Genomic DNA, 24,586 nt, shown 5'->3' on the forward strand with positions numbered 1-24,586 from the left:
TATATGAACACCAAAAGAGACAACATAGGAACAAAGAGTGATTCTTGATTGCAGTTGCTCAACAGTCTGTATTTAGGTTTTACAGACTGCAATGTAATCCCTCAAATGTGTTTTTCTTCCTCTTGACAGATGTCTTCTCTTCCATTTCAATTTTTCTCTATTATTCTACATTTTCCATCACTGCAGTGTAATTCAGAACGTGGAAACAATTAGTTGACGGAATCAGATCCATGATGTTTTGCTTCCACCCAGTCCTTTTGAGGTTACCGATCACACAGACTGAATTAATCAGCCTTTTTCAGTGACCACATAACAATCCTGTCTGTTGGGAGCAAATCTGAGTAGCCTGGGCCTGAAATCAAAAACTGTCTCTGTCATGCTCATACTTCAGTCAAACAGGTCGTTTGATGAAGTTGCTTGATTAGAGCAAAAACCTTTGCAGATCCATTTTGAACCATGTTTAAATGAAAATGGGTGGAAGTGTTTTTATCATCATCACACTGTGGGAATGTATTACTGTCTAAAGTTATCAGGCAAGATTCAAAACCTTTATGTGGAAACGTCCTACGTCATCCATCTGTGCTTGGCGTCAAGGCTGAGATAAACGAGGAGTTATCTCATAGAGAGGAACAAACAAAGCCCAGCAGAAACCTTGAGGAGAAACTCCATCTGCCCCCACCCAGGAAGAGCTTCGGAAAGGAGAGGCATCAGAGGCATGAAGAGGGGTCCATGACCAGGAGCTTCCCCCGCCCCCCAAACCCCTGACAGGTCATTGCAAAAATGTCAGTTTTACTGGATCTCAGTGCTTCGTTTGATACAGTTGACCACAATATATTACTCAAACGACTGGAGAACTGGGCAGGTCTTTCCGAAAATGCACTAAAATGGTTCAAAACATACTTAGAGAACAGGAAGTACTTTGTGTTAATAGGTAACTTTACATCTGAGCAGACAAGAGTCACATCTGGAGTTCGCCAAGGCTCCATCCTGGGACCTGTTCTGTTTAAAATTACATTCTCCCTCTGGCACACATTATAAAGAACAGCAGAACAAACTACCATAGCTATGCAGATGACACGCAGATATATATTACAATGTCTCCAGGAGACCGAGGCCCTGTACAGGTTCTTGGTAAATGCATTGAGGAGATTAATGACTGGATGTGCCACAACTTTCCCCATCTTAACAAAAACAAAACTGAGGTATTTGTCTTTGGAGCCAAAGAGAAATTATTACAGGTCACCACAGAGCTCCAATCTATACACCTAAAAACCACCAACCAGGCCAGAAATTTGGGTGTAGTGATGGACTCAGACCTAAATTTGGAAAAACACATGAAGGTAATAACAAAGTCAGCCTACTATCACCTTAAGGATATATCAAGGTTAAAAGATCTCATGTCCTAGCAGGACCTGGAAAAACTAGTCCATCCATTCATCTTTAGTAGACTTGACTATTGTAACATCATCTTTACAGATTTACCTAAAAAGTCAGTTAGAAAACTGCAGCTCCTTCAGAACTCTGCTGCTCCAGTCCTCTCTAAGACCACAAGAGTGGACCACATCAGTCCAGCTCTGAGGTCTTTACACTGGCTGCCTGTCCATCAGAGAAAAGACTTTAAAGTTCTGATGCTGGTCTATAAAGCTCTAAATGGTCTAGGACCAAAATACATAAGTGACTTCCTGACCCAGGATGAACATTCCAGACCCCTCAGGTCATCTGGATCCAGTTTTTTATCAGTCTCACAGTCAGAACCAGACATGGAAAAGCTGCATTCAGCTTCTACAAACTCCCAGAAAGCCTCAGATCAGCTGAAACACTCAGTGTATTTAAATCCAGGTTGAAGACATCTATTTTCAGCTGCATTTGAATAAAGCTCAGAATCTACTGGTACTTTTAGGCCTGAGTTTTAAAATCTAATCTGATTTTACCTATTGTTCTTATTTCTTTCTTTCTTTTCTTCTCTGTTCAAACTTTAATCATGCTATGTTTTAATGTCTCTGTAAAGCACTTTGAATCACCTTGTTGTCGAATTGTCCTGTACAAATAAACTTGCCTTGCCTTGCCTTGAAGTGAATGTGCAAATCTCCCTTACATAAATCACATCTGAAGGTTTGACAACAATTATCTATGAAAATTATTTTTAAAACTATATTATAGAGTATGCACCTATCATAGAAAGCAGGTGTCAGATATCTAAGGCCGAGTGTGATAAAGTGTGATAAAAGGATTACGATAAGATGTTACAAAGTTTGTAACTTTGTGGGCAGAGTATCAGAGAGACACACTTGTACCAGCTAAACACATAAAACATACAGAGACATACCGAAGGGTGGAAAGCGGAGCAGACAGGGATTTGACATTAGTATGCTTTAAAAGTGGGAGAAAGAAAAGATGAAGAAAAAAGGGAGCTTTTTGGATGAGTTCAAACTTTACATTCACTTATTGAAAGTGTACTTCTTTTCATAGAAAATAGCACAATGTTACATTAGAGCGAGACTGGCAGTCTCTTTTGTATTGTAAAGCTTAACACCTGCACAAATTTGTGCTGTGGCATCACCAAAACCTTGGTCATGACAAGCAATGTTTATCTACATATTCATAAAGCTGCACACTTTTTGAGAGGATACTCTTTAACAGATAAAGCAGATAATTTCAAAACAACTGTGACATGATTTCCAAATGTTTCCGTCTGATAGCACAAATGGTTTCCGTGTGCAAAAGAAGCCAAGCTGCATGACATATATATGAGGAAGAGATCTGCAAAACATACAGATCTGTTTTCTGCTTAGCTTCTGCTATCAAACGGGAGGGAAACAGGGGTATTGGAGAAGCTGATCCCACCTTAAGATAAAATTACTCCTTCAATTAAACTGAAACTTTGTCATGCTCAGTGAGTCTTTCATAGTTCATCCTCATCTGACAGCCTATGAAGACACAACCACATACATTTCCCCACATGTTGATGTTTGACACAGTTGACAAATTATGTTTTCACATCTAGACTATGAAGCACTATTTTGTGAAAGCAAGCAAAACTGAAACTCAACTCAGTAAATGATCCTAATCAGTTTGTGTGGGGACATAACTGAAGACATATTTAACTCCTGGCACGAAGTACGACACAGTCTACAACGGGAGGGTTCGAAGTTAGATGAATAAATCAATCAGGTTCATGGAAAAATTATGTTAAAAAGTAAGTAAAAAGTATGTTCATTTATCGTTGGTGCAGCTTATCTGCTCTATGACTGGTAACAAAAGCCCCAAACAGCTTCTCCTCAGGAAAGCAGCTGAAATCCAGTTTTTACAAAGAAATTTCTTTTGAAAATAGCTAATACCTCTGGCAACATTTCTAGCAGCATTTAGCAACATAAATATGCAGTTAAATAAAAAAAAAAAAAAAGATATGTTACCTTTTCAGAACAATCAAACTAATAGGAACAATCCAACCAAAAGTCACAAACTATTTCACAAAATAAATAGGTATAATTGCAAGTTTCAGGTGTTCATGTTTTCCATGGCAGTAAAAGGGCTAAGCTCTTCTGATAGGTTTCCCCTTTTTTGTTGCTTTCACCAGAGAGCAGGAAACAAAAATATAAAAGGAACTACTTTTATACCAATGAAGTTACTGAACCACATCAGTTAAAAATAGGAAAAAAGTATCCTTTTCCGTCCAATGGATGTCTTTCCTGATTGTGTATAGGTTGCTTCAGCTGGTTTGTGTATAGTAATCTTAACATCCCATGATTCATGGGTTTATGAACAATAAATAAGTTTAAGGGTGCTGTTTGGTCTCCACAGAAACAGACATATGTGTTAGATGTGGTCTAACAAAGTTAATAAAGTTAATAAATACATTTAAATAATTGTCCTCAGTTTAGACAATAGTCTGATGTCTTCCAGAAGGCACCGGAGGCATGTGATACCTCAGATTCTTCCAAAAGTTTCTGTTTGAGTATGACCTGATGAGTTTTTGGCTTCCAGGAGACACTTTCTTCCACTTGAGCGCTCCTTGTTTCCTCCTGATGTAGTGAAGAGACTGAGGCAGGTAGCTGTAGTCCACAGGTCCACCTGGCAGAATTCAATTACATATTAAATGTAAGGACAGTGTGTTCTACTGGACATGTTAACATGTTTCTAAGTAGAAGCTCCCAAAGCTTGCAGTTGTTGGTGTAATGTTCAGTGCAGAGATTTATACCTGTGATTCTGCTGCAGACGGACAAACAATGGACATAAAAACCTTTGCTGCTTTTACAGGTATAGTTTTGGGAAGCCGATTGTTTCCTTACATGGCTAAGGCTAAGACGAAGACCACTCTTGTGCTCAGATGGTAAATAATGCCAGCCTATTTCTTGACTCTGAGTGAACACCAGGCTAAAAGTGGGGACAGATTAACAGCTGATGAGCGTCAAAGGTCCCTGTGGTAAAATGATTTTGCGGTCAGTGGAAAAGGCCAGTTTTGCTGCTTCCAGCTGTTTCTAGTCCTTTCAAGGAGACTTCCTACATGGCTAAGACCACAGATGCTAAGCTTCTGCAATTTTTGCCATACTTCTGAGTTTTTGAAACATGAACTAAATCCCATAGCGTTTAGCTATTAGAAAATGGGGATTTGCTCAGACATGTCTGGGATTTGGAGTGCCTATAAAGATAAAACACCGTGAACTGAAGTATTTGGTTTGTGTTCCCAGGTGTTAGGGTGAAAATCCTGGGAGTCTTGACACTCTGAAAATTAAAGGTTTCCTAGATGACTGTCAGATACTTACTAAGATTCCACTGCCTTCAGTCTAACTAGTTCCTATCAGGTTTTGTTGTCATGTGTCTCAGGTCCCTGTTAAAGAATAGTCACAGGATGAAGTGACCACTGGTGGAGATTTGAGATTTTGACGTATTTACAAGCTTTTTCACAGCTGTGTTAGTGCTCTGTATGTGTAGGTCCATAATGAGTTACAGACTTTTGTCGTCTAAAGAGACTCACCGATTTCCAGCAGAATCACTCTGGGGTCATTCTGTGTCAGAGCATCATAAATCCCAATTTCCTGCTCATAGGCCAAGTGACTTTGGTCAGCATATAAAGGTGACGTCTCCACTGTCTTGCAGTCAATGGCAGATCTTATCTCAGGTGAAAGTATGATTATCAGCCTGCGGCTTTGGTGCAGCGCAGCAGCAATGATGTCATGTGCAGCTTTAAGAGATTAAACACAAGAAAGAAAGTATGTCATGACTGTGAGGCAAAAACCCTAACCCTAACCCTAACCCTCTGAACACCTAATCCCCTCTAAATATGGCAACTGCCACACAGAAGGTGTTTAATTGAACTTAACCAAAAGTCATTCCATTAAAACGCCACCAGATGAAATGAAACTAATGAGTCTCTGTGCTCTACCTTCTCCAGGGCAGTCGTCCCGTCCTCTGATAAAAAGGGTGTACCCGTGTTTCTTCTCCAGCTCCTCAGGGAGGATCTGCAGAGCAAAATTCGCTATCTCATCTGAACCCAGTGTGTCTGTGAGGAGGAAACTCACGTAGCCATCGTAGAGCTTCCCATCTGGTACTGTAAAAAAAATAAATAAATAAAAACAGCATTGAAAAGGATTCACTTAACTTACACAAGCTGTCTCTTAAATGTATTTTGCTATCTATTGTTTGTAAGAATAATGAAACACTACCACGCTTCTCATTTTCACTTGAGTAAAACGTCCCAATTACATATTTTTCTTATATTTTACACATTTTAGGAGCATTTATGACTTGCAACTCTCAGGATAAGTCACTACTCCCTGCTTGTCTTGTTGCGTGATCGTCACTTCAGCCTTCATCAGGTTGTCATAATTGTCCCTCTGAGCAACTCGAAGGTTTCAGGGCACATTGAAAGGTTACAGCAATGTAACATCAACAAGAAGGACTGAGGCTAGCTAGTTAGCATGCTAACTAGACCAGATGTGACAAGAGTCAATGTTGGCGCTTGATGAGAAAAGGAATGAAGTTTGATGCTGAACTTGCAGCATTTCTGGTCGGCAAAAAGCTGTAGCCTGACAGGATGTTAAAGTGTTTAGATGTGGTCTGGTGCGTGACGCTTTAGATTCGTGCAATAAACGTAAGAAACAAGTTTCTGACACCGGCTGGATAACATAGAAAAGGCAGGCTGTCTGCAGATAAATTACTTGCCTTGTTTGGAAAAACGTGTGAAAAGTTTTCTGTGTGCCAACACCACATCCACTCTAAAGAACACAAAGCCAGCAGCCAGTACCAGAGTTACCAAGGGAGCCGTGATGCAGAGGGAGGCGATGGTGAAGAGGGCAGCGTGGTCAACTGTAGACAGGAAATTCAAACAAACATAAACATCCAGTTCTCTGTTTGGGGGACACATACTACTAAGAACAACATTCAGATTGCCAGGGTAATGTTACCTACATACATGCTACCCTGTTCCTAATGTTTCTACATATTTGAAATTGTACATTATCTTTTTCTTTTTTTACGTGCTAAGCGCTTTTTTCCGCTGTATAGTGTGGCTGCCTGGAAAGACATAATAACTAATGAATCATTATAGATTCCTTTGAAACTTTTTTTTTCTCAAACAATGATTTGTGCTGACATTTCTTGCACAGATTCCAAGTTTTGGTGTTTATAATTAGATATATCTGGTCATGTCTGGTTACAACATTAGTTCAAAAGTATGTAGGAGTTTGCCATTTTTGTGCCTCTCAAGGTTGACCGTGAAGATTGTGTGAAGAGAAGAGAGGAAAGTACCTTCTTGAAGCAACACTTCACCAGTCTTTGCTCCAGCTGCATTAGCTACATGGCATTTAATGGGGATATTCAGGAATTGACGACGGACTGTGGGGATGGACAGAGTGGACCGACCATACAGTTTTCCTCCATCACGAACACTATAGGGGAAAAGATGAGTCAATCAATCAATCAAAAAGTCTGTCAGAGGAAATATTAATATGTCAGTCATATAATAAATCAGGTCAGGCTTGTATTTCTTTTTTTGTTTAAATCCATGTATGCAAAATAATTATTTGTGACTGTGAACATAAGTACAATCTGTGCACAAAGGATTTTCCCTTGTGCACAGTACTGTTAGTAATTTAAGGTCTGGTTGTCATGAGAGCAAATGCATCATAGTGCAGCGTCTTGTGTTTTTGCACTACCCATATTCACCGTTGCAGTCCTTTTTTCCAGGAAATGTTGACATGTTTAACTTTTCAAGGCCGAGCATACAACATGACTTGACATTTTCACATAACCAAGTGCAGTATGTGCTGAAACAGGTTTGGAAACAGAGACTCACAATGTCCACGACTCATTGAGCTCCTTGTACTCGTCAGCAAAGGTGTCTTCAATAACCCAGTACATGAAAATATGATTTTCCAAACTGGTGCCTGGGAGGGCCAAACACTTCAGCTCCACTCCCATACCTGCTCATCAATAAAATTGAAAAACAAAGCAGCTGTCACTTTACACATACTGTTGGTCTGACATTTATTCATTAGAAAACTGTGTCATACAGGCAGAAAATGTGGATCAGGATGTTGATTGTGGGCTCCCCAGAGCTTTTTAGCAGCAATAATACCAGATCACAGGATCACTGGCGTTTACAGGAATGAGGTACATCCTGATGCATAATAAGCTGCAGATGAGGGGCGTGGTAATGGGCCTCACTGGTCTCACAAATCATCTTATGGGTGAAACCATATAATACGGTGATGCTTTTCAAGTATGCGGCTTGAATATACACAAGATGACATGAAGATGAAGAGCCCCTTCCTTCAACCTGTACTAACTCTACTGGCGTCTTTCAGTGCCTTCTTGTATAATACTGAAGCAATGCCATATATATAGTCACACAAAATTTAATGAACTAATAACTTGTGTTCATTGGAGAGCCAGACACGAGTCCATCCTGACATTTGTAATAGGTGACACTTTTGAAGTCATACCACCGACATATGCACAGTATGTGTTTGCCACAATGAGACAGAGTTTATACTTTGTGAGAGACTGATACTTGCCCACTTGAACCTTGACCACCTCCTTTTGAGGAAACAGCACCTCAGGCTCTTTAATAAGAGGACCTGGTCCAGTCAGGATAAAAGAAATAATTAGGGGAACAGAAAATAACACTGGGGCCAGCCCATTTAAGATTTTATACGTCAGACTCTGGCTTGAAAATATTCTAAAATTCTCATACTTAACTAAGATGACGATTCTTCTTCAGTATTCTACAAATTGAAATTGCATAGATTTTTTTGTCCAGTATTATTGGTACATAGACTAAAGGGACTAAGTGACTATTTCCTCAGCTTGCCTCCAGCCCCCATGTGATGCAACATGACATGACATAAAATGATGAATCATTTACCATCTGGATGCAATGGAAGTCGTTCAAGTTATGTCCAGTGATTAACAGAACATACATACCATCATGAACAGTCACCTGGATGCTGCGTGCAGCAGTGTAACTCCTCCCATTCCGACTAATTTCAACCAGGCAAGTGTATTTCCCAGAATCGTCCGCTGAGACTGAAGGCAGCCTCATTGTACCATCTCTCTTATCCAAAGAGAGTGGCTCCATAGGCTGGCAGTCCTACACACCACAAACACAGATTCCACTTTAGATTGAGGATTTAATATATTACCAGGTTGTTCTATGTGTTTGAGTGTGAGGATGTCACATGAGAGTTATCTGAGACATAAAGGTGTGAGTAACTAACAGATTTTTGAGGTTTTTTTTAATGCTGTGCACTGTACGGTGTGCTGCATGGAGGAGGGTTAGCTGCCAGTGATTGTGTTTGTAAGCTGCAGTATTGTCACCTTACACATCCATTTGTGTAATAACAAAAGCAGAATTAATTCAAACAGTCTCAAGGACAGATGGTTCATTCAATCTTGTACACAGGGGGGCAGCAGTGTCCCATCTAACCAGATTGGATAGTCACACGGTAGAAAGAAAAAACATCTGTTTCGTCAACAAGAAATATACCATTGATTCCCACCTGTGAAATTTGTTTTAATTTAGTTTCTGTGCACTTGGATTCTTATTAAATTATTTTCTCTTTATTTAAATTGATTGCAGAACTGACTACTATCTCAAAACATTGCTGGTCAGCGATCTGTGCGGCCACAACAACAGGGTTGCCTTATTCAAAGCTTTTTTCATTTTAGCCTTTGTTTTCTCTGGCTTTTTGCTGCAGCTCAAGTAGCAACAGGTTGCTGAGCTAGTCAGAATAGAAGACCTGAGCTCTCTTCTGACTGTTTCTGTGTTTCTGTAAGAAACTGTGGAAGATTTCAGGTAAACTTACTGAGAACAAATCCTGAAACGTTGAAGTTAGGAAGATTGGAAAGCCTTGGGGCATTGCTGAGAGTGGTGACTACTTTCTTGTGATACCACAAAGTTACAGAAGTCCTGATGGTTCCTCAAGGCTGAGTGATTGAATAGAGGCTCTCTGTGTGTCCATGTGGACTGAACCATTGGAGTATCAACATAAATCCTCAGCTTTATTTATAATGAAATGTTTTTCCTCTTTAAACAGAATGGGACAGTTACACGATCAGTATACATCTTTGTAGTCTAACACCTTGAGCTACATAAAGCAGGGGAAACAATATGTAAATAATAACCTAGGGCCGTTCATACCTTCATCCAATGTATATTCCTTGAATTGTTTAGTCTAAAGATCTCCGGCTGTTTGCAAGGAATGCTTTCCATGACCCCATGCTTGATGGATATTGTATCAGGTGTATCAGGACACTTTTCAGTGGAAACCAACACCCTGAACGTGACCTCTGATGATCCAGTCTCATCCCTAAACAGAAAGAGATAAATATTCAGTCAGCAATTAAAAAAAGGCAACCCTTACCCCGATGGACACAAATGATTGTATACCATCTATAAGTGTTCTTTATTTCATGTTTTGCCAAAGAGGAACTATTTTTGGACAGTAATGCTTGTGCTCAAGTTTTCTCTTCAGATGAAAACAATAAAAAAAATCTTTTTATTTGATGTCTTGTTGGTCTAAATGTCTATGATAGCCACTACAATAGACAAACAGATGTCAGGATTGTGGGGAACACAAAAGTGATTTTTTAAAGTATGCAACTCGATTTGTATTGTAGTGGAGGAGATGTGGAGTCAGAAATATATTTGTCTGGATCTATTTAGATCTAAAATGTGAAATTCTAAAATCTAACATGTGGAGAATATGAAGTCTGAAAATACATTTGTTCAATTTTGAGTAAATTAGGGTGTTTTTATTTGGGGGGGACAATTCAAGGTTTAAAGTTATACAGGAGATAAAATACCTTTTCTCACATGTGTAGGTTCCATTATGAGATGTCTGTACAGGTAGAAATGACAGTGAACCATTCCAGACCTCCACACCGCTGGGCAGGCTTAAACTGTGGTTTCCTGCTCTGCTCCAGGTCACATTGGTGTGAGCATCAGCAATGGGGCACTTCAGCAAAAAGAGGTAACCAGCACTCACATGGTAGGTCTCTGTCACCCCATGGTGGTCTGGATTTGACAGTGCAAAAGGAAACTAGTCATTTCCATGTGATTCAGTGCCAAGGGTAAAACAATATAATCTATGATGCTGCCGAAGAACAGCAGATATTTAGAATTTCAAAGGAAGCCTTCAGATTTTCAAGTGTTTCCCAAAACAAACTAGCATATGCAGTGGAAAGTATAAACACTGTGATTTTAATCATTCACTCATCAAGCGCATCTGCCTCTGAGGTTATGCTTTCAGTCATATTAGTTTATTTAACCGTTTGTCAATTAGCAGGATATCTTCAAACTACTCAAGAGCTTTTTGTTAAAGTAATTGGGAAATTTAACCATGGCCTTTTTAAGAAGTGATTAATTGGCGCAGAAGGCACCACAAGTGAGTCTAATTTATAATGAAAGACTAATCAAACATTCAGGGTGTGAAAAATTTCAGAGAGAAAACTGCAAGACAGCAGAGGCAGAATCCTAAGAGTTTCCTGCCAAAATCAGGAAATAATAGTGAAAAGTCCTGCTGTCATCAACTTCCCACATTCACTTCCCATAATTTAGAGAGGGTTGTGGCTCTTCATTAGCACGTCAGAGCATTTTTATTTCACGTTTTCATTCAGAAGGAAAATGCCAGTCAGGTGATGGAGTATAAAAACTATTTCTTTATTTATTTGGACAGCAATATGTGCTTTGCAAATAAATAAATAAATAAATATTTACATATTATTCCGGATTTTTAAAAGTAATATCAAATGAATAAATAAATATTACCATGAATTGTTAAAGTGATAAAAAAAGAACTATCAGTCATTTTATAACTTTATTTGCTGCATTCAAGTACAATTGGGAATAAGGGCCAAAGCAGACGCTCCATTTAGAGTAGATTAGTAATAGTAGTAGTGATGTGGCAGCTTCAGTGGATCTTTAAAAAAAAGACGTCGTAAATAAATATAGCCTATAATAACTACCTACTTAGACGATTTTTATCCATCCTTTATTATTATTTAAGCCTAACCGTAAGTTGAACAGGTTTTTAAATGGGATCTTCGTATTTATAAGTTCACATGAATGCATCACTTAACAGTTCACAAATGGCGGTCTAATTTAACTTGACCCGGCGGTGTAACCGCCAAACTACCGAGCTACGGCTACAGTTGGCCGAAAGGAGAAGAAGAACAGGCTATGGAACTGGATAAGAAAAACAAGAAGATGAAGAATTGCATCCATAACATTGGATAAATGGAGTGAAGTCGCGCAGTTGACCGCGGTGAGCTGAGTCTAGCGGAAGTTGATGCTAGCTAGCTGCTAGCTTGAATAACCGTTGCTAATGGCCCGAATACAACAAAGATGGCGGCTCCGCTCCGAAGGACAAATATGAGGTAGGTCTGCTGACCTTACACACAGGCATGTTTGTGTTGTGTTGTGTTGTGTTGTGTTGTGTTGTGTTGTGTGGTGTGGTGTGGTGTGGTGTGGTGTGGTGTGGTGTGGTGTGGAGTCGAGTGGAGTGGAGTGGAGATTCCATATGGCGTGTGTTTATTTCACTGGCAGGTGAAATTGCGCAAACTGACTGCAGTAGCTCTTCGGTGGTGCATTATGAAGTCAGTGGATTTCTGTTTTGAGGATGCTCCTCTTTACCTGCTCAGACTGCACATTTTTTTTTAACATTATCTGGATGTATTGTCTCTCACTGCCGTTTTCATTCGCGTCAGTTACTAATAGTCATTTTCATGAAGAGTTAAATTTTCAGCAGTTGAAGTTTTGGATTAATGAAGACTTAAGGTTTAGTATGGTGAATGATTGACTGCTGTGGTCTTGCTGCTCTTATGAATAAATCCTGTATTGCCACATACAGGTGCTGAACAAAACCTTGCACATGTCTCATCCTATCAGCAGAAGACATCTCACATATAAAAATGTGTGTTTTGGACTACCTGGGTTGAAACACAAGTTGCTTTCCATTGTGAGTCTCAGGGCTCTCAGTGTTTCTAATATGTTGTTGAGGGTAATCTGCTGTGGCTAACCTACTTTGTGGATTTTATGATTGTGTGACTGTATAACTGTGTGTAAAATCAACTCCCCACAAATTCTCAAATTTGAACGTTTCCTCTTTCGCACATCTTTTGATTACTATGTTTGGACAGTGGCTGGAGCCTCAGCAGCTGATATTGAAAGAGACGTAGGCTATGAGGTCAATTCACCTGCACATGATTGAGTTTAGTAGGAGTTTCTGGACTCACTTTCAAACCCATGCCATTTTCACCGACTGACAACGGAAAATAATTTACTGCTGATCTACTATTTGATTAAATCACCGTACCAACTTAAGAAAAACGGTTTGATAAAGAGCTTCAAATCATATGCCATAGTAACATTTGGTTGTTGCAGAGGTGACAGTACCATTTATGGTATTTTTCTAGTTTATCCCAACTTTACAGGTACTGGGTGATTTCTGAACTCCTGGTCTGTCTGCATGTTTGCACAGTTATCAGTGGCTGTAAGACATTTACCAGAAATTAGGTTGCTGAGTTACAACGTAGTGTGTTATCAGGGGATTGCGTTAGTTTATTCTGTGTGTGTCAGCAAGAATTATAAATAAAATGTTGAAAACTAGGGTCTTCTGTACAACATACTTGTTTGGGGAAATTGTGTTTGACGTTGAGTTTCTGCTAAACAACGTGAAAAATTCCTGGAAATGTCTTCCCTCATTTGCAAACTTTTGTATTAATTGGATGAAAATTGAGACTTTAGAATACAATACATTTTTTTGCTTGGTTTCCTCTAACTACAGATTATAAGAGGAAAATTTTGCAAAAATATTTTTTTCCCAAAAAGCTCCTGCCAGGGTGTTAAAGAAAAACTTTTACTTTCACAGAATTTTATAGCTTTGGCATCACAACGAAAAGCTGTTGTACACGGTGTAATTTCACACTGACTCACAGATTTCCTGTAACACACTTATGACATCTTTCAGGTAAAGGACTTCCTGGAGATTCAACCATAAAAGTGCCATTTGCAATCTTTGACCTATTTTAAACAGGACAGCTTGAAAAAACCCAGTCACTGAACATTATAAATAATTTTTTGACATGAAACAGATGTCATGCTGTTGGTTGCTCAAATGTCTTCTTGCACTGTGACTGGACAACTGTCAGTATTTCCCAGTGTCCCATCATTGTTACTTCTCTGATGGTGGATATCATTATTGGGACAGACCCATTCTTTGTCTTTACTGTCATGGTTAGCACTTTTCTGACTCTAGTCTGCATTTTGTTAAAGAACTGCTGCTGAAGATGAGAATATGAGAGCCCCTGAACTGTAACTAACAAAATACAAATAAACATGATGGCATGAAGAATCCAACAACACAACAGTGAAACAAGATACAGTACAAGACTGCAGTACTGTTTGTATTGCAGTTTTGGTCTTTGGTCTTTTGCAATAGCTAGAACCCTATCGGTGGTACCTATGTTTGTGAAAGGTTAAATTGTTAAAGACATGACACAAACAACTGATCTTATTCTCTTTTATGGAAAAATCTACACTAACAAGTATCAAATACTCAGCAGTATTTGCTGGGGGTCTAACCGTTGAAGGAAATTCCTTAAGAAGTGCTCATGCAGGTTTCTGCAGTCCCTGTCCAACAGGTTAGTAACAGGAAGGGCTATACAAACATTACAACCCATGTATAATGTTAAGTTTATTATATTAAAATATTTCATGAATACAGTTCCATGTAGTACTACCTGCTATTGTGTTTGTTGTTCTCTCTATCTCTTAAGTTAAAACTTGCTGCTGTAACAATGTGAATTTCCCCATTGTGGGACAATAAAGGAAATCTAATCTAATCAAATCTAATTTAGGACTTTAGTGCTATTAAGTTTCTGTAAGGTAACCCCCGTCAGACATTTGGAAATTATTTCCAGCAGCAGTTTTCCTTAGCCTGTAAAATATTCAGAAGAATAGTGGTGATCAATACTCACTGTGTGCCACAGAAAATGTTAGTGCAGTCAACAGGTAGATCCAGCATGCCCCCACCATGGCTGTAATCTGTGGGATTTAAAGTCCTGTGTGATTTCTTATCATGTCATGTTCTCCAATGTACTTGACGCTGCAATAAATAAGGTTTCTTGACACATTTCCTGAGTTTCTGAATCTTACTCTAATAGGCTCTGCATTATAGGGAAGTGGGACATACCCAGCTGACAATAGGCAGGGCTGAAACACTCCCAGTGAAGTCCCAGGAAGTTCCTACTTGGGTTCTTATTTAGAAAAGGTCAAACATTTCAAAGCTCTGTGTCCTGCTCTCTTACCTTTTTCTTAATCTCTATAACTGTCCCTCTCTCTATCTTTGTGTCTTTAGCCATGTCTACTATTTGTGTTTTCTCCTGGACGATATGTCATACAGTAAATTTTTTTTTTATTTTATTTTTGGGCTTGTATACTGGTTATATTCTTATGCAGATACAGGGATAGTCACATAGTTTTCTCTTTTTGGTGCCACTGGTTTGGAAATTTAGTTAAGAAATATAGTAAAACTGAAAAGTTAAGTAAGTTTATGCTCGGACCAGCTAATTTAAAGTTAACCTGTAACATTTGTGTGGTGTAATTTCTAAATATATACCTACACGTTTATTATGAAATTACATGTGTAACAACCAATTGATTAAAATCGATGTATTAAATTAGTTGCCATCTATTTTAATAATTGCCTATTTTGGATCTGCAACAAAGAAGTACAGTGGCAATGTTTCTTAATGTGGGGGAAGAAAGCCAACCAATCCCGCAGTGGTGGTGAAGCACCATTAAGCTAGTGGCTGAGCAAAATGCCTTAAAACAAGAGATGTAGAAAGATAAAAGAGCCGATGCTAAGCCCTCTGTAGCTCACTTTGATTAATTCTTTTTAGCGGATTAATAATTGATTAATCAAAAAATAATCAACAGATGAATAGTTTGTAAAAATATTCAAATCAAATAAAATCAAATCAGATTTATTTGTATAGCGCCAAATCATAACAAAGTTACATCAAGGCACTTTACATGTAGAGCAGGTCTAGACCCAACATTTATTTAGAGACCCAACAGATCCCTTCAGTTGAAGCCCTTAAACTACAATGAATAGAATTTTCACATTCTGCTAAAAGAGCGTATTGATGGATGGATGTTTACAAATCATAAACAAATATAATCGAAAATTCAGATATTAAAACATTCCGATATGTTAATGAAGACACGGTTCTATAAACAAAACTATGTACTAAACCAATTTTTTTTTTTTTTTTTACCGAATCAGAAATTATTATTATTTATTTTTTTTTTTGGGATAATGCCAAGTTACTTCAAGTCACTTTACATATATAGCAGGTCTAGACTAAACTTGTCATTGAAATATTTAGAGAAATCTCTAAATCTCTCCATAAGTAAACACTTGGTGACAGTGTTAAGGGAAAAACTTGCTTTAAGATTCAGAAACCTTGAGCAGAACCGGGTTCAAAATGGGCAGCCATCTGCCTTACACTACAGAATAAATTGTAAGATAAATATATTCCAAACATAAGACACAACATGTAATTTTAACTTACCCTGCTGAGTTGTGAGCTGAAGAGACAGACCTTTGTTGCCTGCAATGAAAGTGTGACGAGCTACAGAGTTTTCCTTTCAACTGTCTGTACTGTTCCAAGAACCTTTGTAGAATTTCCACTCAACAGAAAAAAGTTACAACTTGTTTGCTGCATGACTGCACCACAGAGATCCACCCCCAACTACAAGGATGTTTTGTTCAAATATAAGTCATGACATTTCATCTGCTTCTGAGAGTTGCAACTGTTCATTGACCTAATTTAAGACCATATTGTCCATATTTCCATATATACCTATTTAAGAAGTAAATACATGTTTGATCTACTTTTTTAAGATTTCCTCCCAAATGAAGATTCTTTGAATGATCTTATTTAAACTCCAACAAGATAGTCATCACAGGTTTTTAGTTTCCCTGTCTAACCAAACCAAATGTTAAGCTTGAGTAAGTTCCAAATGGAAGAAGCCGTCTACATAGTATTTCATTTGCAGACTTCCTGTATGTTGAAAAAAATTTACTCTTTCATGCAAATTTCTTTACATTTCCTTATCTGTTGTTCAGCAACCCCATATAACTGTGAATACAAAATTCCATATAATATAAAACTCAGTTATATGATCCTGAGATGTTTATTTTTACATATGAACACTTAAAATTTACATATTTACATTTTACATTTTCTTCATCCACAGTACCACCTGTCAGGGGAAGTTAACAGTTTATAGACTGGTGCAGGCAAACTGAGGAAAGTCCTGACGCTGTAGTTTTCTGCACACTGAATTTGAGCTGTTGTCATTGAGTCTTTCACCATCTTTTAACTTTTCTTGATAAGTCACTCAGCACTTAACATGCTGCAGGGACTTTGACTGGAAGTGTGCACTTTATATCATGTATGCATCAGAAACAAGCTTTCCTCTGGTTTGAGAGTTATCCTTTACTTATCATAAGTCCATCATAAGTTTAACAGAGCAGTTTTTTCTGGGTAGACGGCCCTCTTGCCCCTCACTGGCATATAATATCTCATCTCCTTCCAAAACCTGGCAGAGGGAGAGAGGGATGGTGACAGTTGTATGTCCTGTCCGCCTGTCTCCTCCTCCTCTCTCCTCTTCATACATGTCTTCCTCTTCCTCTTCGTCCTCAGGTTCTTCCACCAACACACGGCACCTTGCTTCTTCCTCAGGTGACGCACTGACTCTGGGAAGAGATCCAGCTGAGCTGGGGTAATCTCTTCTAACTCAACCAGAACCACCTATAAAAGAACAACTGAATTAAAACATATTTTTTATAATTGAATTAAATATAATTGAATGTCTCTGGATGAATTTGATCGAATTTTCATTGAATGAACTGAATGGTTTGTCTCCTTAAAGCAATTTCAATCAGATGGACTATATGGTGTGTTCTGAGCAGGTTAATTGGACTAAGTGATTCAGAAATACTCTTTACTTACTTACTTACTTAATTTTATATTTCCATGTCACCTTTGGGGCAGATGAACTCCACATTGAACTAACAGACACACATCTGTGTGTATATCTCTGGCTAAAGTTGTTGAATTTTTTCCAGCAGCTGTCTGGAGCGTTAATGCTGGAAAGTCAGTTGTCTCTAATCTGTTTTTATACTCAGTAAAGAGCATCTTTTGTTTTTGTAGTTCTTGTATTTCTAACAAAGTGATCCCTCTTTGTTCTAGCTGATTCCACGAATTTCAAGCGTGAAACCTTCCCAGTGAATCCATTAGAGGATTAGAGGATTTATTACTGAGGGCCACCTTTTTCAATGGAGTGACCGTGAAATATAAATTTTTGGCACTTTACCAAAGGACTTTATCAACCCTGGACATACATTGTCATTACATGAAGTGCAATTGATTTAATGTAGCCCAGGATTTAAATTTGCCTAGAGCTAAATTACATAAAATTGGTAAGGTACTTGTACCTCCGTGGCAAATTTTCTTCAATAAAAACATCCTGTAGTAGTTTCAGGTAAAGCTCTAATCTGCTCTGAAGAATGTGCACTAATAAGTCTTCACTCACCTTGAGCGTTCCCTCCAGCAGCACTCTGTGCATTGCTGCTACACACTCCAACTGCTGCCTTGTATCTGGATGGACTTCTTCGTCACCATCAAAGCTGGTGCTGCTGTTGCTGTCACCTGTGTTGCTTTGGCAGTTGTCATTGCTGTTCTTGGAGAGGTTGTTGTTGTTATTGCTACTAGTGCTTGATGTTTGTCTTTTGCTGGTGAAAGTGGATGCTGTGTAGACCAGCAGGAGGCGGCGGCTGGCTTGTATGTTTTCTTCCACTGAGTCCACAATGGCTGCAAGAAGAAAACCAAAAGATGAGCAGACACAGCGGAGAGACCTTTGAAAAATATGAAGTTAATAAAAGATGCATTAGTGCGATACGTCCAGTTGTTGTAACCAGTGGGCCCCGAACCTAGGCTGTAATACTCCCAAAAATGAAGAAAATAATACCACAATGCTGACTCACGGTCAGTGACTTACCCTGCCCTGGTAGGCAGTCACGACCTGCTATGAAGAGTTTGTAACCACAGGCCTTTTCCAGCACTTCAGGCAGAGTGTGAAGGGCAAATGTCTCCACTTGCTCGCTGTATCCGATAGCACATGGCTGAGGGTATGCCACATAGGCATCATAGAGCTTCCCATCTAAATCTGGATGGCACAGAGAAAAAACAGTTTTATTCAGAAAGGCCTGCTGCAAATAGAGATGCAAGCTTTGGACTAATATATAAATCTAAGTATTTTAACACAAAACTATTAAAATATCACTTTGGACTTTATAAGATGTTTTAGCATTATTAATAATAAAACACTGATAGACTGTCTTCTGTATACTGTAAGCACATACAGGTTATCATCACTATGTATTGTTTCACATTTTTCTGACAATAGTACAGATAGTGTGTTAAGAGTCTTCTACTCATGTTAGCTAAGTGGCTCAGTTAGGACTTTGACATTTCCTCTGAGGTAGCTGCACAATGCAGTCTTGACTCCCCAATGCTGAATGTTGTTCTTTTGCATCAGCAAGTGACATTTACTGAGAAGTAGTGCAAGCTGGGCTGTGGTTGAATCATATCTGCTGCTTGTCACCAATAACTCATGTGGTTAGATATGAGATAGCTCTCAAGATCATGAGTTTTGATATACATGTTGCTACTCTCTTATTGTACAGTGTGTGTTACAATGGGGTTCTTCTATCATATAGTATTTGCTCTGACTTTCTTTGTACAGTTGTATTCAATATAATAGTGTATTATATCAATAAAATGTCCTGAAAGGAATGTGTATGTGGCACAAAAACACAGTTTATTAATTTGGCCAGGAAAATATATGCTTGGTCGGTGGATTTTTTTTTTTTTTTCTTCATCTACCAGACGCTTTGGCTGATGAGCTAACAAGTTAATGTTTGACCCTGCTGATGAATTAAACAGCTGCTATGTGAAGTATTACCTTTATTTGTATAGAGGACTGGAAACACTCTCCTAAACCACAGCACAATGTCAACTTTGAAAAGGTAGTAAATGATAACACTGATGATAAAGAGAACTGTCACAGCCCCAAACACGGATCCAACGGGAACTATGATGTCTGGATCTGAGGACATGAACATAAAGAACATAGCATGCAGTTTTAGATTGTTTCTGTGGCACTGCAATTTAAATCAGCACATCATTAATTGTTATGACAGAGATCAAAACATCTTTTCAGGTGTTTATCCCAGAATATGGATGAACTGTTTCTGAGACGCAAGACAGTAAATAAAAATGTCTGTTCATACTTTTTTGTTTATCAGCCTCATGAAGCATTGGCCAATACCAGTCACCTTAAAATGCCCTATTGGCCAAATTAGTCGAATTAAGCAACAATTCCTTACCTGTTGGTAGCAAAGTAAAATATCCCTCAGGAAAGCCACGGGAACTGTAAACACGACAAGTGTAGTTGACGTAGAAATCTTCCTCCTTCAGCTTGGTAAACATCAGCAGGCGTTCCAACCAGATACCTTTTTTAGGAGCATTTTGAACCCACATACTGGTGAGAAAAAACAAGTGATGCAACAAAATGTGATGTTTTGCTGGATTACAAAAAGTGTCAAAGTGATCTTCGCTTATTTGTCAAATGCACAACAATCATGTAAACATTAGAAAAAAAAAAACAAAAACTGTACTGTACTGACCTTTGTTCTGATGTGTAGACCCGATCAGAGGGATGTTTAGTGGAAATTAAATCACCTCTGGCCAACCAAAAGACGTCAATGAATGGCATCCCAATTCCCGGCACAAACACACGGCACCGTCTAGTTAAATTCAACCCTAAACACAAACCGTAAATCAACAGTTTACCTGTTTATATTTAATTCTTATGTGATCGCTAAATCCTGGTGGGTGCTTGAATGGAGGATAGCACTGTGTAAGATGTGGACAAATGTTTGAGGATGACAAAATGATACTCCAGCTTATTTTACAAGCTTCTCTACCTGAACTAGTGCTGTGTGGTAAGGACAAATATGTATATCACAGTATATATATATATATATATATATCAGTTTCAGTAATTTCAGTTTTTGTTGCATTTTAATGATTCTTATAATCATTAGAATGATTATCAGACGTTACACACATTTTTATATTGCACTGTGATACATACGGTAATATCACAGAGCACTAACTGAACTGTACACTCAGATTTACCAATGAAAGGTTAGTAATGTTTCAAAACAATGCAAATGTTGGTCTGAGCAAAACCCAGATAATCAGTTTCAACAAGAACCTTTGCAGCTGGGAAGCAGCATATTTCTCAGAATATGTTGCAGATAAGGACTCACCCATCTGTGCTTTGATTATTTCACCGGCTGGTTCAAGCACTTGTGGAACCATTGAGTACACGTCTGAAAAGACAGACCACAACATGAAAACAGACACAGTTGAGGTTTCTAATCGTACGTGATATATATACACACACACACACACACACACACACACACACACACACACACACACACACACACACACACACACACACACAGAATGTAACACCAAAGGGTGAATCAGCTCTCTAACAGCTCTTCCTGCTCTGTTTTTGGAGTTATTCTCCTACTCTGCCATCTTGTGGATAAGTCCCTCTCTTGCACATCAAACATTTTTCTCCTTTCTGACCTGAAACATCTGCGTCAATTGTCTCAGACACAGATCCATTGATGCCTCCAAGGCTGAAGGTCAGAGTGCAGGTGTGGAAACGGTCATGTTGAGCATCCACCATGTTAATGTTCAGTTTGCTTTTCCCCCTGTAGTTATACCCATTTTTCCCATCCTCTATCAGCTCACAGACCTATATGAGGATAAGGACAAAGGGCAGATTTCAAAAAAATTGACAGTATTTATAAAGTGTATTAGTGTGTCAGGATGTTTCAGACTAAATTAAATTGAAATAAAACTAATCTCTCTTGTATGTTTGGCCATATAACAACCGCTGAACAAAACTGAAAATGAGTTTAAATGTCTAGTGCTTCACTTTTCGCTTACTCACTGTGTACCACTTGATGGAGGAAGGAATGTTGTAGCGGTCCAGCTTTTTGATGTAATCCTTCAGAGGACAAGACAAAGTAGCGGAGACTCCTTCTGAAATCATTTGAACAGCTTTCCTTGGCCTCCCACATTCTCCAGGAATTGGCAGTTCCACTACCAGCTCAGTGGCCTGCCTGCAGCACTGAAAAGGAGTTCTGTTGGAGAAATTCAGGATAAAATGAGCTCCTTATTACCACAAATTTATCAGCAAAAGAGCAGTGAGCAGGTGGATCAAGTGTCAGGTGAAATCCCACCAAACCTTTCACTCAAAGGTATTTTTTGTTTGTGTCTCTGCTGACATCATCGTACCTCAGTATGCTCACATATTCCCCACTGTCCTCCAGCGTTACGTTAAGAAACCACAGGGTCTCCATCTGCACCAGGATTTGACCGGTCTGGTTGCTTATTTCTTGACCTGTCTTTGAGTGATACCAGGTGATGTTGTATGGGACCGATGTGAAGTCAAAGACGTCAGGAGAAACTACGGTGCTATTCAGCATCGCCACATCCCCAGGAACAGAGAAAACCCTCTCAAACTGGGTCTTGTAGTTTGTACAGTTCTCTGCAACAAACACACGTTAGTGGAGAAACAATTTGTCAACGGACAATTCAGGAATTTCAGGCAAGAAATGAATGTTTAGAAGGCTGAGTAGACAGTTATAATAGACTTCCTGCCAGAAAAAATCAAGTTTTTGCTTTATCTAATTTATTTTAAGAATCAGAGGTTAGGTTTAGGTCTTCAGCTTACTATTTATATTCACCAATTAGAAGAAGAAGAGCCATCATGAGAAAGTATATTTGCTATTGTTGGCTTTAGTTTTTGGCATTTGATTTGTAGCTCCGGGAATGAGAGCTGCTCAGAGGGCATGGTGCCTGGCTTCCAGTATTTTTCCATGGTGCTCTATGTTGCTAATATGGATTCTTATGACTCCCTGGCAAGTGTAACTGAGACAAGAGCACATTTTGTTTTTTCCCATTATACCCCTAAAATACTAGAAAACTGAGGGAGAAATTTTGAATCTATCTGATGCCCCATCATATATTTACACATTGCAGAAACTTCTAAATTTGGTAGTTACAGAGAAACTGGTGTGTGGGGTGTGTGTGTGTATTTAGAGAACTAGTTGTTTGTGTTGTGTTTTTTTTTTTTTTTAACTATTACAAGTCTCTAATTCTGAGCGTGACTGAGCTCACCTTGTTCAAATCCTGTACAGATTCCATATAATTGGGTGAAAATCACAAGACTTCCCACTGCTGCTGACCTCAGACCCATGGCTAAAAAAGCAAACACATACATGCATTGGTAAGAATAAGTATAGGCTACAAACCAGACTGAAAACAACAGAAACAACTGTCTGAAACAGAAGTAACTTACTGGAAACACTTATCTTCAATAGCGCTGACAGGTCACATGAAACATAATGTAACATAATCAGCAGAGACAGTTTTCTCTCCTTTTTAAGTGTCACTTTACAATAGCGTACGTTTCTAAGCTTCTGTCTCTCTTCCCTGCTCAGCTTCTCCCTTTCCCTCTTTCCCATGCTCCTACTTATCTCCAAAATATGCTGGTATTTCAGGAGTCATTTGTTTGGACATCACTGACGAAAATCTGGGTAATGCTTTGCCACTGGACTGAGGCCCAGGTTTAGTACTGTGGTGATTATTTCCTGTTCAGTCTTGCTCGTAAAACTATGAATGAACACATTTGCAGGAAATTAGCTTCCTATTCTTTTGTAATACTACTACTGCAGTTGTTCTTCAAGTTTGCAATGATTTACGAAAGATTCAAATAATGTATTAGAATTGCACTATATAATAGGTAGGTGAGAATAGCTATACTTACACAATATTTGGTGTGTGTGTGTGTGTTTGTGTTTGTGTGTTTGTGTGTGTGTGTGTGTGTGTGTGTGGATAATTTTCAACCATTCATGGGTGGTATAGAATCCTATTCTCCAATATATAATGTAGGGTTGTCTACTTCCAGTTTTGGTTTTTAAAATTATCAGTGGACTTCAGTGACCTCCCCAGTGACTGGCATGTGATAGAGGACAACAATTGCAACATGAATGTGTATCTGATAAACCTGGAGGTGTGGTGGGATGCAGTGACAATAACCAGACCAGTGTGTCAGTTTGTGCCAGTCTTTAGTGTTAAGTGGTCTGAAGGTCAAAGCATATTTGCAGTTACAAAAACAAGATTAGGTGTGAGTAGGTGTGAAAGGTGATGAAGGACCAGTTTGAGCTGATGTTCATCTTAACAAGAACTGGATGCAATTCATTTGGTTGAAACAGACGGATGCAATTTTAACATACTGCTTAACATTTATAGTTAAATTGTGTTTGAGTGTGGGACATGTTCAGATAGGAAGTTTCTATGCAAACAGATCCAATCTGACCACATATTCTGTCATTCTGTGACTACAGTGCCAAATAAAATGCAAATTATCTTCATTGCTAGTTTTTTTTTTTTTTTTTGTTGTTGTTGTTGTTGTTGCTCTTTTCTCCAACGTAGATTTCAAAAGTTGCTGCTGTGACTGTGAGGTCCTGTAGATGCTGCTGTGCTTTTACATTGTTTTCTGCTCATATATACTTTCATATATACACACCTTCATTTCATTTTCACAAAACTTTCACACAGTCCATACAGACATGCAAAAATACAGATTAGTGCATTTTAGTCCCAAAAGGAGTCAGTGTGAAATCATAGACTCTAGGTGAATGGATGACTGGGCAGCTGTGTCATCGTGTAAAGTCATGGATAATGACTTACAGGAAGAGACATGACAAAAAACATTTGCAGTAATCTGGGGGCTTTCACTTTGGGAATGGTGTGATACATAAATTTTAATAAGGTGAACAGACTGGAGGAGGATAAAAACAACAGTTATAATTAGATAGATTAGAAAGGTTTCTTAAGGTTGATGGGGGATTGCTGTTTC

The 24,586-nt window shown here is 38.6% G+C and overlaps 2 protein-coding genes across 2 annotated transcripts in view; both read right to left on the reverse strand.

The window, feature by feature from the left end:
* il1rl2 (interleukin 1 receptor-like 2) lies at positions 1–16,163 on the reverse strand. The gene is made up of 12 exons (XM_029530296.1): positions 16,078–16,163; positions 14,479–14,545; positions 10,306–10,516; positions 9,641–9,809; positions 8,425–8,590; positions 8,016–8,078; positions 7,295–7,421; positions 6,748–6,887; positions 6,163–6,306; positions 5,384–5,548; positions 4,976–5,182; positions 1–4,071 (listed from the first exon to the last, which is right to left on the reverse strand). The coding sequence occupies exons 2-12, from the start codon at positions 14,534–14,536 to the stop codon at positions 3,878–3,880; spliced, it is 1,644 nt and encodes a 547-aa protein (XP_029386156.1). The 5' UTR covers positions 14,537–14,545; positions 16,078–16,163; the 3' UTR covers positions 1–3,877.
* LOC115061785 (interleukin-1 receptor type 1-like) overlaps positions 14,562–24,586 on the reverse strand; it is a 16,442-nt gene continuing 6,417 nt past the window's right edge. Inside the window, exons 2-12 of the mRNA XM_029530295.1 lie at positions 22,843–22,923; positions 21,958–22,210; positions 21,611–21,803; positions 21,241–21,412; positions 20,910–20,972; positions 20,262–20,397; positions 19,962–20,116; positions 19,538–19,681; positions 18,572–18,739; positions 18,107–18,384; positions 14,562–17,322 (exon numbers count right to left, since the gene is read on the reverse strand). Of these exons, the coding sequence (XP_029386155.1) occupies positions 17,026–17,322; positions 18,107–18,384; positions 18,572–18,739; positions 19,538–19,681; positions 19,962–20,116; positions 20,262–20,397; positions 20,910–20,972; positions 21,241–21,412; positions 21,611–21,803; positions 21,958–22,210; positions 22,843–22,921 (1,938 nt within the window). The 5' untranslated portion in view covers positions 22,922–22,923 and the 3' untranslated portion in view covers positions 14,562–17,025. The remainder of the gene's footprint in view (positions 17,323–18,106; positions 18,385–18,571; positions 18,740–19,537; positions 19,682–19,961; positions 20,117–20,261; positions 20,398–20,909; positions 20,973–21,240; positions 21,413–21,610; positions 21,804–21,957; positions 22,211–22,842; positions 22,924–24,586) is intronic.

Source organism: Echeneis naucrates, chromosome 21 (genome assembly GCF_900963305.1).
Source record: "Echeneis naucrates chromosome 21, fEcheNa1.1, whole genome shotgun sequence".
In the NCBI taxonomy this organism is placed as follows: Eukaryota; Metazoa; Chordata; class Actinopteri; order Carangiformes; family Echeneidae; genus Echeneis; species Echeneis naucrates.

What these genes read in the sequence shown, in the direction of transcription:
- il1rl2 (XM_029530296.1), bottom strand. Translation starts at nt 14,536, where the DNA reads ATGGTGGGGGCATGCTGGATCTACCTGTTGACTGCACTAACATTTTCT. An exon ending in AACATTTTCTGTGGCACACA is followed by an intron (nt 10,517 to 14,478) that starts GTGAGTATTGAT and finishes TGTCAAATCCAG; the next exon opens with ACCACCATGGGGTGACAGAG. An exon ending in GGTGGTCAAGGTTCAAGTGG is followed by an intron (nt 7,422 to 8,015) that starts GCAAGTATCAGT and finishes ATTGATGAGCAG; the next exon opens with GTATGGGAGTGGAGCTGAAG.